Below are 12,770 nucleotides of genomic sequence, written 5' to 3' on the forward strand. Positions count from 1 at the left end.
TTCATTTCTGATCTCTTCACAATTATTTAAGACATAACAGGCAGTGTTCCCTATTTTAAAAAAAAACAGCTAAGACAACAACTTAGCTGTGGTCTAGCTGTGTTTTGGTCACTTTTCACACATACCAAAACTGAGATCCTGAGGAAGCAACAAAACAATTCCATTCATAAAAGAATATAATATTATCTACAGTACATATTCATGATGATTATGCCATAGTACATATTATAAGTGAAAAGGACATGACAACCATTCGGATACAATCTAATTATTTTATCATAACATTATGACACAAAAGGTACATCACAGTTTAAACAACAAGATCATTTTAACAAAACTCAGTTGTAATGATGAAAGGAATCATTCTTTTGCAATGCACTGAATAGTAAACAGGCTTAATTTGAATTGAAAGATTTGGATTGCAGTTCACGTAAGGCATAATGTGCCTAAAGAGCCTCTGTAATACAATAGTGATGTCAGATTACAAATGAAGACATGTGTACATATAGCCTGAGACAGGGTCATCTCAATTACAGGGCTCAGGTGCACCACACTACACATTCAATAGAAAAACAACATTAAACTGATTTACATACTGTATTCACATATGCATTCATTCAGTTTCTAGCTTCTGACATTTAAAGACATCATGTGATTTTTAATGGACATTGTCACTTTTTAAACTACAAGTAAAACCAACTTCTTTAAATACATTATCCAATTTTAAGTCTTACACTGACATCCAATCGAAACCACTTATAAGAATTGACTATTTCAGCACATGTCACTACTATTCATTTGAACAAAACTCCAAGTATTAAACGTGTGGTGTGTAACTAGTTCCAAACTACAAATCACAGGATTAAAACTACAACTCCCAGGGTTTTTGCTAAACACATTTAAAAAAAAAAATCACACATCGGTTTATGAGTTACTTACTTGGGTCAGATCTAGTAACCAACCAGACTAAAAAGAAATCGACCTTTCTCAATATTATGCCTTATACTTTTACATACCAACAGCTATAAAACATCTAATTAATTTCAGTAGGTTTATACAAAAATCTTTACTACAAATTCCACAACATAGATCTAGGCACGTTTTTCATTTATTACCACCGAAGCAGTAATCCATCATTTCATCCATCAATCACAATGCTTACAGTCTTTCCTACACTCATCATTTCTCCATTCAGTCACACAATATTCCAGATCTCATCCATCAGAGCCACACGGCACTGACACGTTCCTATATTTATCGGGTTTCCGTAATCTCTTCAGCCGGTTCCTTAATGAGACACCGTACTGATGATGGTCTCTTTAATCCCGGTGAAAGTCTCCGTGCAGGCTGTGATGTCATCACGAGATGAAAGATGTCTCTGGTCGGGCCTGCGATGGAGTCTGCGGGGCAGCATAAAGAGCCGTTTGACGGCGGAGCGGTACTTGTTGGACATGAGGTTGTAGAGAACGGGGTTAATCGAGGCGCTGAGGTAGAACAGGACCATGGAGGCCACGTTGAAATCCTGACTGAGACGTGCCGAGTGGTAGTCATCTACATTTGTGAAAAGAAATCGACCGATGTGGTAGGGCAGCCAGCAGATTGCAAAGACCAACACAACAACAGCTGGAAAAAGAAAAAAGTATTTATAAAGACAATAAAATTTGATTTGAAAAGATGTAAAAGCACTATACACTTGACTTGAGTCTGCAGCACAAACATTGAGGGACAAGATGAATGTTTACTCCAAAATTCAATAACTGGGGTTATAAAAACAACCCACTACTAGTAAGGCTATCCTAACCAAACGCCATCATCTATTGAATGAACAGCTTGTTTGTCATCAATCCATAAGCAAACACTCACCCAAGATCTTGACGGTCTGTCTGTGAACCTTCTGCCTGGCTTCCGCATTAGGTCCGTGAAGCTCGTGACGACTCTTCCACAACTTGCGGCCAATGGACCCGTACAAAAACAGCAGACAGAACATGGGGCAAAAAAAGTATGCAGTTGACACCCAGATAGTGGTGTGGAGAAGACCCGAGTCAATGGCGTAGTGCGTGTGCTTGCACTGGCGTGTATTCGGGTCAGGCGTGGTCTCGTTCTCATATTCCACACCCATCAAGAAGAACATTGGTGCGGCGGAGAGCAGTGCAAATCCCCACAGTGCAAGAATGACGTACTTGACCCTACGCTTGGTGATGGCAGCCTTGGCTTTGAAAGGAAAGCAGATGGCCAAGTAACGCTCCATGCTCAGCACCATTATGTGAAGGATGGTAGCGTTGGTGCAACCTTCGTTGATGTAGTGCGACAGACGACACACCAGCTCACCGAAGACCCACGGGACGTACTTCCAGAGACGGTAGAGGTCAAAGGGTAGGCTTAAGAAAATGACCAAATCTGAAACGGCCATGCTGGAGAGGTAAAGGTTGGTGGTGGTCTTCATATCCTTAAAACGCTGGATTAGGAGGATGGTCATGGTGTTGCCGGTCACACCGACGATGAAAAGGAGGAGGCAGATGATGGTGACCGGAATGAGGGTGGAAGTTGGGAACAAGGAGTCTCCGCAATGGTGGTCCTCCATATTGATGGAAATCTGTAGGTTGTAGCTTCGTAGTAGGTCAGGTCTGAGAGATTGGGACTAAAAGATTTTTACAAGACAATGTGAAAGACAGATAAGATGGCTCATTGGCTGAACATCATCAAAGAGGCGATGTGTTTGAAGAGATCACATGAATGAAGCTTGTAGAGGCAACAGCTCTTGTGCTCTGTTGGAAAGACACGCTCGGAGACGACATCAACCTCGACTGTGTGCCTGTATAACATCACTTGGTCCTATTCTTAATTAGATTTGTGAGATCACAAGAGGTGGAGACGGTATTTACATACAAGGACAAGATAGAAGAGGCGGAGCTTTAGACATGCACATCTGAATGAACACAGACCTTTTGATTCATATCAGTACATCGTTTGTTTGTTATGATAGGAAGTTCAGCTTGGTGGTCCAAAAATGTGTCCAAGGATATAATTTCTGGGGTGTAAAATACTTTTCTTTGCCTTACTATATTGTAATTCATTCATACAGTAGGATGACTTTCTGTGTGTGATGTGGATTTAGATTGAGACCAACACTGGAAGATGTTTTTTTTTTAAATGGTCCTTAATAGAGATTTAGGGGTGGAGTCTTTGAAGAAACAGTGCAATGGTTTGTGTGTTATCTGGTGTAAAAGGCTTGAAGTCTTTGTTTGTTTATATATAAAAGACAACAGATTTATTTGTATAGCTGAAAGTCAATATGCATGGCTGGATGTGGGGGGGACCTGGGGGGGCAGAGTCTGGGGAGTGAATTTTGAAGGAAAACAGAGTTCCACTTCAAACAGGTTAGACTTTTTAAAATGGTGGAATTGGAAAGGAATTATAATTTACTTAATAGCATTCAAAAATGACTCCCCATTATGAGTTTTTTATTGCAACAATTATTTTAAAACGCATTATCAAGCTTGTCACGACTCTTCACAGTCACAGTGGCACTGCATGACTGGATATTTAGTTAATTGATATTTTAAATAAGAGAAATTATACATCAAATTTCACACGTTACATTTTTTGGTAACACTTTATTTCGATAGTCCACTTTAGACATTTTACTAATTATAAGTAACTTTGCAACTACTTATCAACTACCAATCTTTAGAGTATTAGTAGACTGTCTGCTTAATATCTACTAACACTTTATTGTGATGATATCTCAACAGACATTCAACTGACTATAAGTATTTTTGCAGGTGCATGTCAACTTACTCCACTAACCCAAACCTCTTCCCTAAACCCAACCGTTACAGTCTACTAATACTCTAATGACAGTTAGTTGACGTATAGTTGCAAATTATTGAAAGTTAGTTGACATGTAGTTGCAAAGTTGTTTATAGTTAGTAGAATGTCTAAAGTGGACTATCAAAATAAAGTGTAACTCATTTTTTTTCTTTAAATTTATTGTTAAAAGTTTGTGTGACTTAAACACTTTGTGTAAAAAAATATACTTTGTGTAAAAAATATACTTTTTAATGCAATTTAAATACAAATTTTTAATGCAATGTTATTTTGAAAGCATCTAAGTCATCTAAAATCCCCCCAAACTAGACTCCCCGAGTGAATGTCTGCCTTTCCCAGCCAATAGGGTATACACAAACACAATCTCGTGGCAATTTGTAACCATATTTACAAGGTGGCTAATTCGTATGCATTCTTATTCATACATTTTACTATGATCTGCTTTGACGGTTAAAGCTAAAGGTATGCTAGGGCCGTCCACATACGCACACCTGCCGCATGAAGTCATTTTCGTCATCAGGAGGGTCCGCGGTCAACTGCGTGCAGCACAAAATTTGAGACCGTGTGGACAGTACACATATACACCGCGGTCCGAATTATTATGCACATGTTTATTTTTGTTTATTTTTCCAATACAGTCAGTAAGTTTACAAATTTTACCATCAACACTTATATGACAGTGTGGATGTTATTCTATTTAAACTTAATTAAAATGTCAAAAGATACTTTGAAAAATATGCTAAATAATATGCTGTTCCAAATTGTTATGCAGAATGCACTTTAACCAAATGTATAATGGATTATAATGATCCAAAAACAGATATCTGTCAAATGTGCTGCATGGACACAAAACAAACATTGTCCAAAAACAAACACAACGTAAAATAAATAATGTATTTACACAAGTTACATAATAATATATGAGCATATCTTTGACATAACTTGAACTCCCCCATTCATTAAACTTGTAAGTATACAAGTATAGGTTTTGTCCTTATTTCACTTGAAGACGCTAGTATTGCATCCCTAAGTTGATGTTTTAATTTATAGTGCTGTCTACCTCACAGATTTTGATGCACTACAGGCTCTTAATAGCACTAAGATCAGAGGATGATGGTGGTAACACCTTGATTTCTTTCTTATTTTGTGCCCATATGAATTAAGATAGTCAGTGGTGCTTTTTGCAGCATGGGATGGTGTATTATTCTCCATGAAAGTACATTTATTTCAGAAGACATGATTCCTTTTATAGTGAAAATCCATCTTTTTCCCATAGTGAAAAACATCTTTTAGGAACTCTGCATATCTTCTAGATGCCCTTTTGACCCCCTGAGTGACCCTACCATCTTACTTCCTAATATTCCAGCCCAAATCATTACTCTGCCACCTCTCCCTAATGTTACAGTCTTGTTTGAATAGACCTTTTGCAAGTAGACGTCACAGTTACGTCACTGCAGGCAGCGCGTGCAATGTGGTGGCAGAAAAACAGTGGAAATGAATTAGACACGAGTGAAAAGAGCAAGATAACTCACTAGAAAATGTCCGGTTGTGCTGTTAAGTGTCAGAATAGGAATGCCAAAAAAGATGACCTTCATTTTCATAGTATACCGTCGTCGAAGACACCTTTTGAAGATAAACGTAGGTGTTTATGTTTGCAATAAGCCCTTAAACGGACAGACCGGAGCGATGAAATCATCTGAAAATCTATTAATAATTAGAATAGAAAATAATTAGATAAGATATCCGTTGTTCTGTCGAAGTCTGATCCCTCAATGTGTTTCTTATAGCGCTTTTATCACGTCACATTTATAATTTATTTAGAAAGATTAAAGATTTGAATGAGTTCATAATATCACCATTTATTAAATATTTTACAATTTTTCAGTTTTCTATTACTTCTTTTTACCTTATATCGTAGCCCATGTCTACTTCCTGTTTGTTCTAAAATTATGATGTTTACATACTTAATAAATATAGCACACACACATGATGTAAAGTGTTATTAAAGGGGGGGTTTAATGGTATTTCAAGCATTCTGACTTATTAACACAGTTATAGAGTTGTTTCCTCATGCTAAACGTAGGCAAAGTGTCAAAAATGCAGTTGGGCGTGTTTCAGAGTATTTCTGTGCCGAATGCACTTCGCCAGGGTTCGTACAAGTTTCGGCTAATTTTTTTCGATTACGGTTCTAACTGACGTTTCAGGGGTTTTCGATACGTATCACTTCTTTATATGGGCTTCCGCCGGAAAACTTCCCCTGGAAAACCCCGCCCAGCCGTCAGTCAGCGGGAGACGCTAGAGCTTGCTAACAGTTTATCACGCCACTCAGCTTTGTTTAATTTCAAAAGTCAACAATGGCACAACAAGAAGTGTGTTTTTGGATGTAAGGAGAAGACATCCAGCCTTATGGAAACAATGGATATAGTTTATTATCCGGATTAGCAGCGGAGTTTTGCGTGTGTGTGTTTGATGCGGTGGATTTTCATGACGAGTTACACGTGGTAAGTAAGACTTCTGTCTTATGTTGGAAATAGGCGCGTGTATATTATATAAATGACACGAACATGTAGTGAATCATAAGTTAAAACAGTGTTGTATAGTGTTGCATGACTCGTACTCGCTCCTCCCGTGTTATAACTCCTCCTTCTTCATTTTTTCGTACGTTATCGGAAAGATTCGGTAAAGCTAATCTTTCTTTTATAAATCTGATTAAACTAAAGACTCTTCAGAGATATAAAGGATGTCATACTACTCCATAGGTACTCCAGATTAATATCAGAAATGCAGAAACAGCGTGTGTTACGTGAGCTTTAATATATAAACAGGCCTATAGAAATTAATTAGTATGTAAACATAATACTTTTATAATAGTTTTAGAGCAAACACGTAGGCTATAAATATAAGGAAAAAATAATAGAAAACAGGAAAATGATGAAATATTTAATAAATGATATTATATAGAAAACATGATATTATTGCTTAGTTTTTATATGTACTTTAGCCAAGCCATTTTAATTTATCTAAAAATAAACGTAAAGTGATAAAAACACTATAAGAAAGATTACACTAAAGAGAAACATAGGGGAAACAGACTTCAACAGAACACCAGATAAAAAAAAAATCACAGTTTAAAGCTAAAACATTTCACAACGCTACTGCAGAGCTGTCACTTTCTGACACCAGTTGGGCTCCGCCCACAAAAAAACGTCATCTCTGTTTGCAAACACGCAAAATGTCTACATATATAGCTATTCACAAACAATCCAGAATGACATTATTCAGTGTATTATGGCATGTCAATGAATAAAACTGTGTGAAAAATAGTTTTCTAGTATTCTGAGCTTACAGCAAATGTTTTATTTTTGCAAGTTTTGGTTTGTGGGAGAGGTAGAAACACAACTTTAATACATGATCCTTTAGTGCATAAAGGGGTTATTGGGATTCCAGAGACATCAGCAGCATTTAAATACAGCAGGTGGCTTTTTATTTGCTGGCTTTTCCTAATATTTTCCTGAAAATATATTTAAAAAATCCTTTATATGGTAAAATCACTCATGAATCTTAAACTGTAGTAGTTCAATGATTTCTGTTTAGGTCCACCAATCATTTTTATAGGAAATAATTAGCTTTTTTAAGATAAGGCACACTTTTTGTCTTTAGAAAGATCTTTTTTCATACCCATATTGTATGAGAACTATAGCTTGCTTAATATTTTGTATTAAAGTATCTTTTGACATTTTAATAAAATTTAAATAGAATAACATCCACACTCTCATATAAGTGTTAAGGGTAAAATAAAATGTGTAAACTTACTGACTGTATTGGAAAAATAAACAAAAATGGCATGTGCATAATCATTTGGAATGTGGTGTATTAAGTACAAGAAAACATTAAGACAGGAGTGGACACTCCACTACAAACAATTACACAAAGGCAATAGGCAACGTTTGCACACACACCATCATCTTTTCTTTTTTATTATTTTCACCTCCTCCAAGAACAGAAAGCTGTGTTGTTGTTTGTTCTAAACTTTGTTTGCAATGGTAGATCGGCTACTTTTCTTTATCTATCCTAAATGTTTGAATGTACTGTAATTATCATGAATCAGTTCTGCCCTGATGACTTGGTAAAGCAATAATTTGAAGAAGAAATCATTTGTATTGCGTACATGTCGAACACAGCCATCCACGTGTAGCCACAGTGAATTGTAAAATATTTACGAATTCCTGTGAGAGTATCCCCATTATTTAAAAGCAAAAAAGGTCATAAGGTAAAATACCTTCGGCTTTCAAAAAGACTTAAATATGTTTATATTACACTTATTCTTTCTTGCTATGCCAAGGTAAAAGTAGTTTTACACCACAATTTTTGGACATTTAATCTTTGAGGCAGTCAATAAACCCAAAGTCTGAATAAATCAATCCATACCTTCGATTTAATAATTCTTAAAAACACCTCTACCTTAATTTGAATAACTATATTATACAAATAAAAAAAATCATCATGGAGTAAAACATTTTCAAGACAATTAAGAATTATAAATCTTTTATTGTGCATGTATCCGTGTGTAGATATCATGATTATACAGACACCCTTTAGATACATATATATGATTACACATTTTCTAACTGATAACGAACATTTTTAAGTGATATGTTTGGTAGGATGTTTACTATAACAAATTTTTGTTTTGGAATGTACGGTGTATGAGGTAACTGCAAACATTAAAATTACATAAAAATGGTCTCATTTTTTGTGCATATTTTATTGATTTTTTTCTTGTAGTTTTTCTCCCAAGAACCAAATGTAGAGGCATACTATGGTAGGGAGATGTTAAAATGGCACACTTTGCAATTACAATTCATCACTATCAAAAATAGGAATTTGCGATTTTTTTCTTTCAAATGACAAACAGAAGAATATCTTTTAGACCAAATCATGTAATTCATTTTCGTTCAAGACTTCTTGCAAGGTACCTGTAGCCGTTTGCGGTTTGCGACAGCACTCGTATGCCCATAACCAAGCACGACACGAAACCCTACGACCGGATTGTCACAATGCCAACATGCAGCACTGGCAATCAGTCACAAGACTTAACACACAGAGAAAAAGGCAAAGTTTTCAATTCACAGGAAGTACATGTAAGATCAACACAATTCATTACTGCTGTTTGCGTTTAGTTTCTGGCGCTTTTCTTAATTTCTCTGCCGGACAGAAATAAACGTTAAAGGTTTCTTTAATATAAAAAATAAAGCTCAAATGTGTGTTATTCGAACGAAAAAATTATATATATATAGTCCTATACTCAATACTCGCGAGATTACATCGAAAAATAATATTGCATCGTTAAAAGTAACTGATAACTCAATGCCATAATCTGCTTTCTAAAGCTTAAAAAAGAAACGAAAAAATTAGTCAGAGAAATTAAGAATCGACTAGGTGACTAGGTGAATCATTTTTTCGTTTGAATCTACCATTTCAAAAACAAATGTGACACTACAATTTTAAAACAGCCAAAACACATCGAGGGCTTGCACAACTGGAGAACATGTTCCATAAAACGCATCACAAGATCAAGACGCATTCAATACGTAGGCTTATTTTTTTTTCTCTTCTCACTAAGGTGCAAAGGTAACAACCGAAGGAAAGGTTTTCCGAGAAGCTTACATTGTTTGTGCTGAACGACAATATTTTGGAGCAAAGCAGCTGCTTGATTGTAAAAACAAGCTACAGTATACGTACATGATAGTAAAAATAACTATTAAGCTGTTAGTTTGGTATTCATAGTCTTAATCTCCGTACTAAGCCAGTTTCTCAATGAACAGGTCCTCAACGCTGTACAAAAATATACTAACATTTCTCTAGATATTTTTGCATCCTTTACACATTCTGAACATCAAAAAAGTTCTGAGGAAAGTGCTAAACCAACGTTTGCTAATTTCAGCTATCCGTCTCTCGCCTCGCCCTTACTTCGAAGACTTATCTCCCAGGGAATGCTCGGTCCCTCGAGACCCCGGGCGGGGTCTTCTCCCATGTGCTTATGAGAGAGACGCCCTCCTCATCGAAAGCGTAGTCAGTGGCCCTCAGTCCCAGGCCCAAGATAGCAAAGGGGGCAAGCCCTCCGAGCTAGTTTGGAACGCTCAGGCTGGACAGTTTACAACTATAAACTATAGGTATAAATAAAGGCTACGACTACACAAATAAAAACGTGAGTGGTACGATGAGTACAAGTTGAGCGTTAAGCTTCACTGCTGATCCTTCAATAAACCGCCCTCCGACCTCAACGAGACAAAGAGAGCCGTTCTTTTCGAGAGCGTGCGTTGAGAGAAAAAAGGGACAGCGGAGAGCGAGAGAAACAGAACGATAGAGAGTAGGTGAGATAATTCTACTATTTCTTTTTCTCATTATTTCCCTTCACGCGCGGCTACTCGTCGCTGGTGCCGGAACACGGAACGAACGGAAAACGGAAAAATCAACAGAAAATAAAAATTCGCTCGGACGACTACGCAGCCCCAGAGTGCGACGGCTCATTCGATGACAAAGTACTGGATGGCCACCGCGATGAGTATGGAGGTCACGGCCAACAGGGCGATGATTATTAAAGAAAACTGTTCGTCCGACAGGCTGCGTTTTGGTTTCTGGGCCTCTGAGGCTTTGGACCCGGTGGCGGCGGAGGTCCCTGGGGTTTCCACGCGAGGTGGGAGCAGGATGACGGTGGAGCTGTAGGCGCCGATGATTTCAGGAGCGTCCTGGCACTGGCGGATGGCGCAGACACGGAATCGGTACTCCGCCGACGAACTCATGTTGGAGAACTGGAAGGAGGTGGCCGAGCCCTTGTAGATCTGTAGAGCAGAAAGAGAAGAATGTATCGGCCACATTGTTTTGAAATATCTTTAGTCATTTGTACTGCATCTCACAACTACAACATTACACTTTTTTTAAATTAGAGCCTAGTTGTGAAATTGCACTCTGTACTAAATGCAAGGGCGCAGTCGTTGTCAAAATACACAAACGTACATGCATGGTCGAACGTACAGCCCTGCAAAGCATAGTTTTTTGACTCTTACGAGTACGCAGACGTTCGACACATGAGCATTGAGATACATACACTAGATTCTCCTGTAGGCACATGTGTGACCTATGTGTCCAATGTACGTGGGGTTTCAAAAATCCGGCGTTGTGCGTGCAGTAATTTTTCCAATGGAAGCGCATCGCTTTTTAAAAATGCAAGTAGCTGGTGAGTTTTGTCAGTGCTGAGTGCTTTAAGTTGAAAAATGTTCAAGTTGTGTAAAACGCTTAGCTCCATAATGCTCGTCACTTCCCACTCAGCCATCAAATCACAGTGGAGGAGGGGTGGGACAAATATCACAACCACCAAACAGTTCAAATTCAAGGACCTTTCAAGGACTTTCCAGGTCTAATACCCTCAAATTCAAGGACTAAATATGGGGACACATTTCAAGTGAGAGCAAGGTTACATTGTGTTACCTTTTAAGATACATTGTTACAGTTCCCTTTTGAGGGAACTCGTGCTGCTTCACTGCGGTGACACTTTGAAGACGCCTCCAGGGGTAAGTGTGTCAGAATGTGTATATCAAATTCAACCAATGGTGAGGCTTAACGACAAAGACAGGGTGACGCGGAAGCCAGGAAGTATATCGCCATCTGAAATATTGCCAAAGACGGCGTTACAGGGACGCAGGAAGTATGGCAAGGGAGATGCAGCGTCTCGTTCCCTTCTCAGGGAACAACCGTTACATATGTAACCCAAAACGTTTTCATGTGTCAAACACAACTATGCAAAAAAGCATTTTGGTATGAATCAACATTCGCATACAGAAGATATAAGCATTTAAAGCAAACAGTTTAGCACGTGTGCTTATAAAGTCTAGAATTTTTATGATATTATCCTACACTACACAGGGAATAATATGGATTTTTTTTGCAGAAAACTTCTTGCATAAAATAGATTCAAGCACTTTTAATGACTTGTATCCATTATCCATTTTCAAAAACTTCCCAGGGCCTTGAATTTTCCCCTCAGATTCACAAACTTTCAAGGATTTCAAGGACCCGTGGGAACCCTGAGAATCACTGGAAACCAAAGCGATTAGCTAAAAAAAAACTTTGGCCAGCGCCCACTGTCGGTGCCCGGTTGGTGTTTTCAGCCACTTTAAACGCTTTGGGGTAAACTCCAATGTTTATAAATACAATTTAGCACTGTTGTAATTTTTATAACAAAAACTTAAAGAAAAAGAATGCAGATGTGTAGGCAAGGATATGCTTAAAGACTATATGAACATAACTTCACGCATGCTTGCACGCGCACACATGGTGTGTGGGTCGCATCAACACAGACACACAAGTCTCCTGTCTTGCCTGCCGTCTCTCAGCAAGACACAATGAGTCAGGCATCCAGTGAGACTGCTATACCCCACCATTATAGAGTGGGTTTACTCATCTCTACAGTCACTCAAAGACTCACGCCAGAGTGCCTTTCAGTTAAATCAAACAGTTCGCCTTACTCCCGTCTGAGATTCGGTGTAGTGATCATATCTTTAGTGGCACTCACTATTAGCATCACAACACCACTACTATAGACGACTGTATAGGTCAGCTTGTTTACCTGGCTCTCCAGTGGGTCCCTTAGGACCAACATTAAAGAGATTTTTACTATAAAATGGTGTGCGTCCCTATAGCCCAAAGTCCATATACTTAGTTGACAGTGGTTCGACCTTGGGGGAGTAGTCAGGAGTGATGATGTTACTGTGCCCCGAGTTAAGTGCTCTTCTGCCATACAATATAGTTCTCATTTTTTATCGGTTTTAAAAAAATAATCACTACGTTTTATTTTGTGCCACCATACTTTACTTGTGTAACTACTCATGTAACAGCCTTTAAATAAAGAAAACATGGAAGTGTTTGGTGGCTTCTAAATTCAT

The 12,770-nt window shown here is 38.0% G+C and overlaps 2 protein-coding genes across 5 annotated transcripts in view; both read right to left on the reverse strand.

Annotated features, from left to right (window-relative positions):
• Positions 1 to 257: 257 nt before the first annotated feature.
• On the reverse strand, positions 258 to 3,556 carry mlnr (motilin receptor). The gene is made up of 2 exons (XM_065281638.1): positions 1,864 to 3,556; positions 258 to 1,623 (listed from the first exon to the last, which is right to left on the reverse strand). Exons 1-2 carry the CDS (start codon positions 2,579 to 2,581, stop codon positions 1,289 to 1,291), a joined length of 1,053 nt encoding a protein of 350 aa, XP_065137710.1. The 5' UTR covers positions 2,582 to 3,556; the 3' UTR covers positions 258 to 1,288.
• Positions 3,557 to 8,356: 4,800 nt separating this feature from the next.
• Positions 8,357 to 12,770, reverse strand: part of fndc3a (fibronectin type III domain containing 3A) — an 82,604-nt gene continuing 78,190 nt past the window's right edge. For all 4 annotated transcript variants that reach the window (XM_065281642.1, XM_065281639.1, XM_065281643.2 and 1 more), the window contains one exon: positions 8,357 to 10,670. In XM_065281642.1, coding sequence (XP_065137714.1) covers positions 10,356 to 10,670 — 315 coding nt within the window. In that variant the 3' untranslated portion in view covers positions 8,357 to 10,355. The remainder of the gene's footprint in view (positions 10,671 to 12,770) is intronic.

This window comes from Paramisgurnus dabryanus, chromosome 8, assembly GCF_030506205.2.
Source record: "Paramisgurnus dabryanus chromosome 8, PD_genome_1.1, whole genome shotgun sequence".
In the NCBI taxonomy this organism is placed as follows: Eukaryota; Metazoa; Chordata; class Actinopteri; order Cypriniformes; family Cobitidae; genus Paramisgurnus; species Paramisgurnus dabryanus.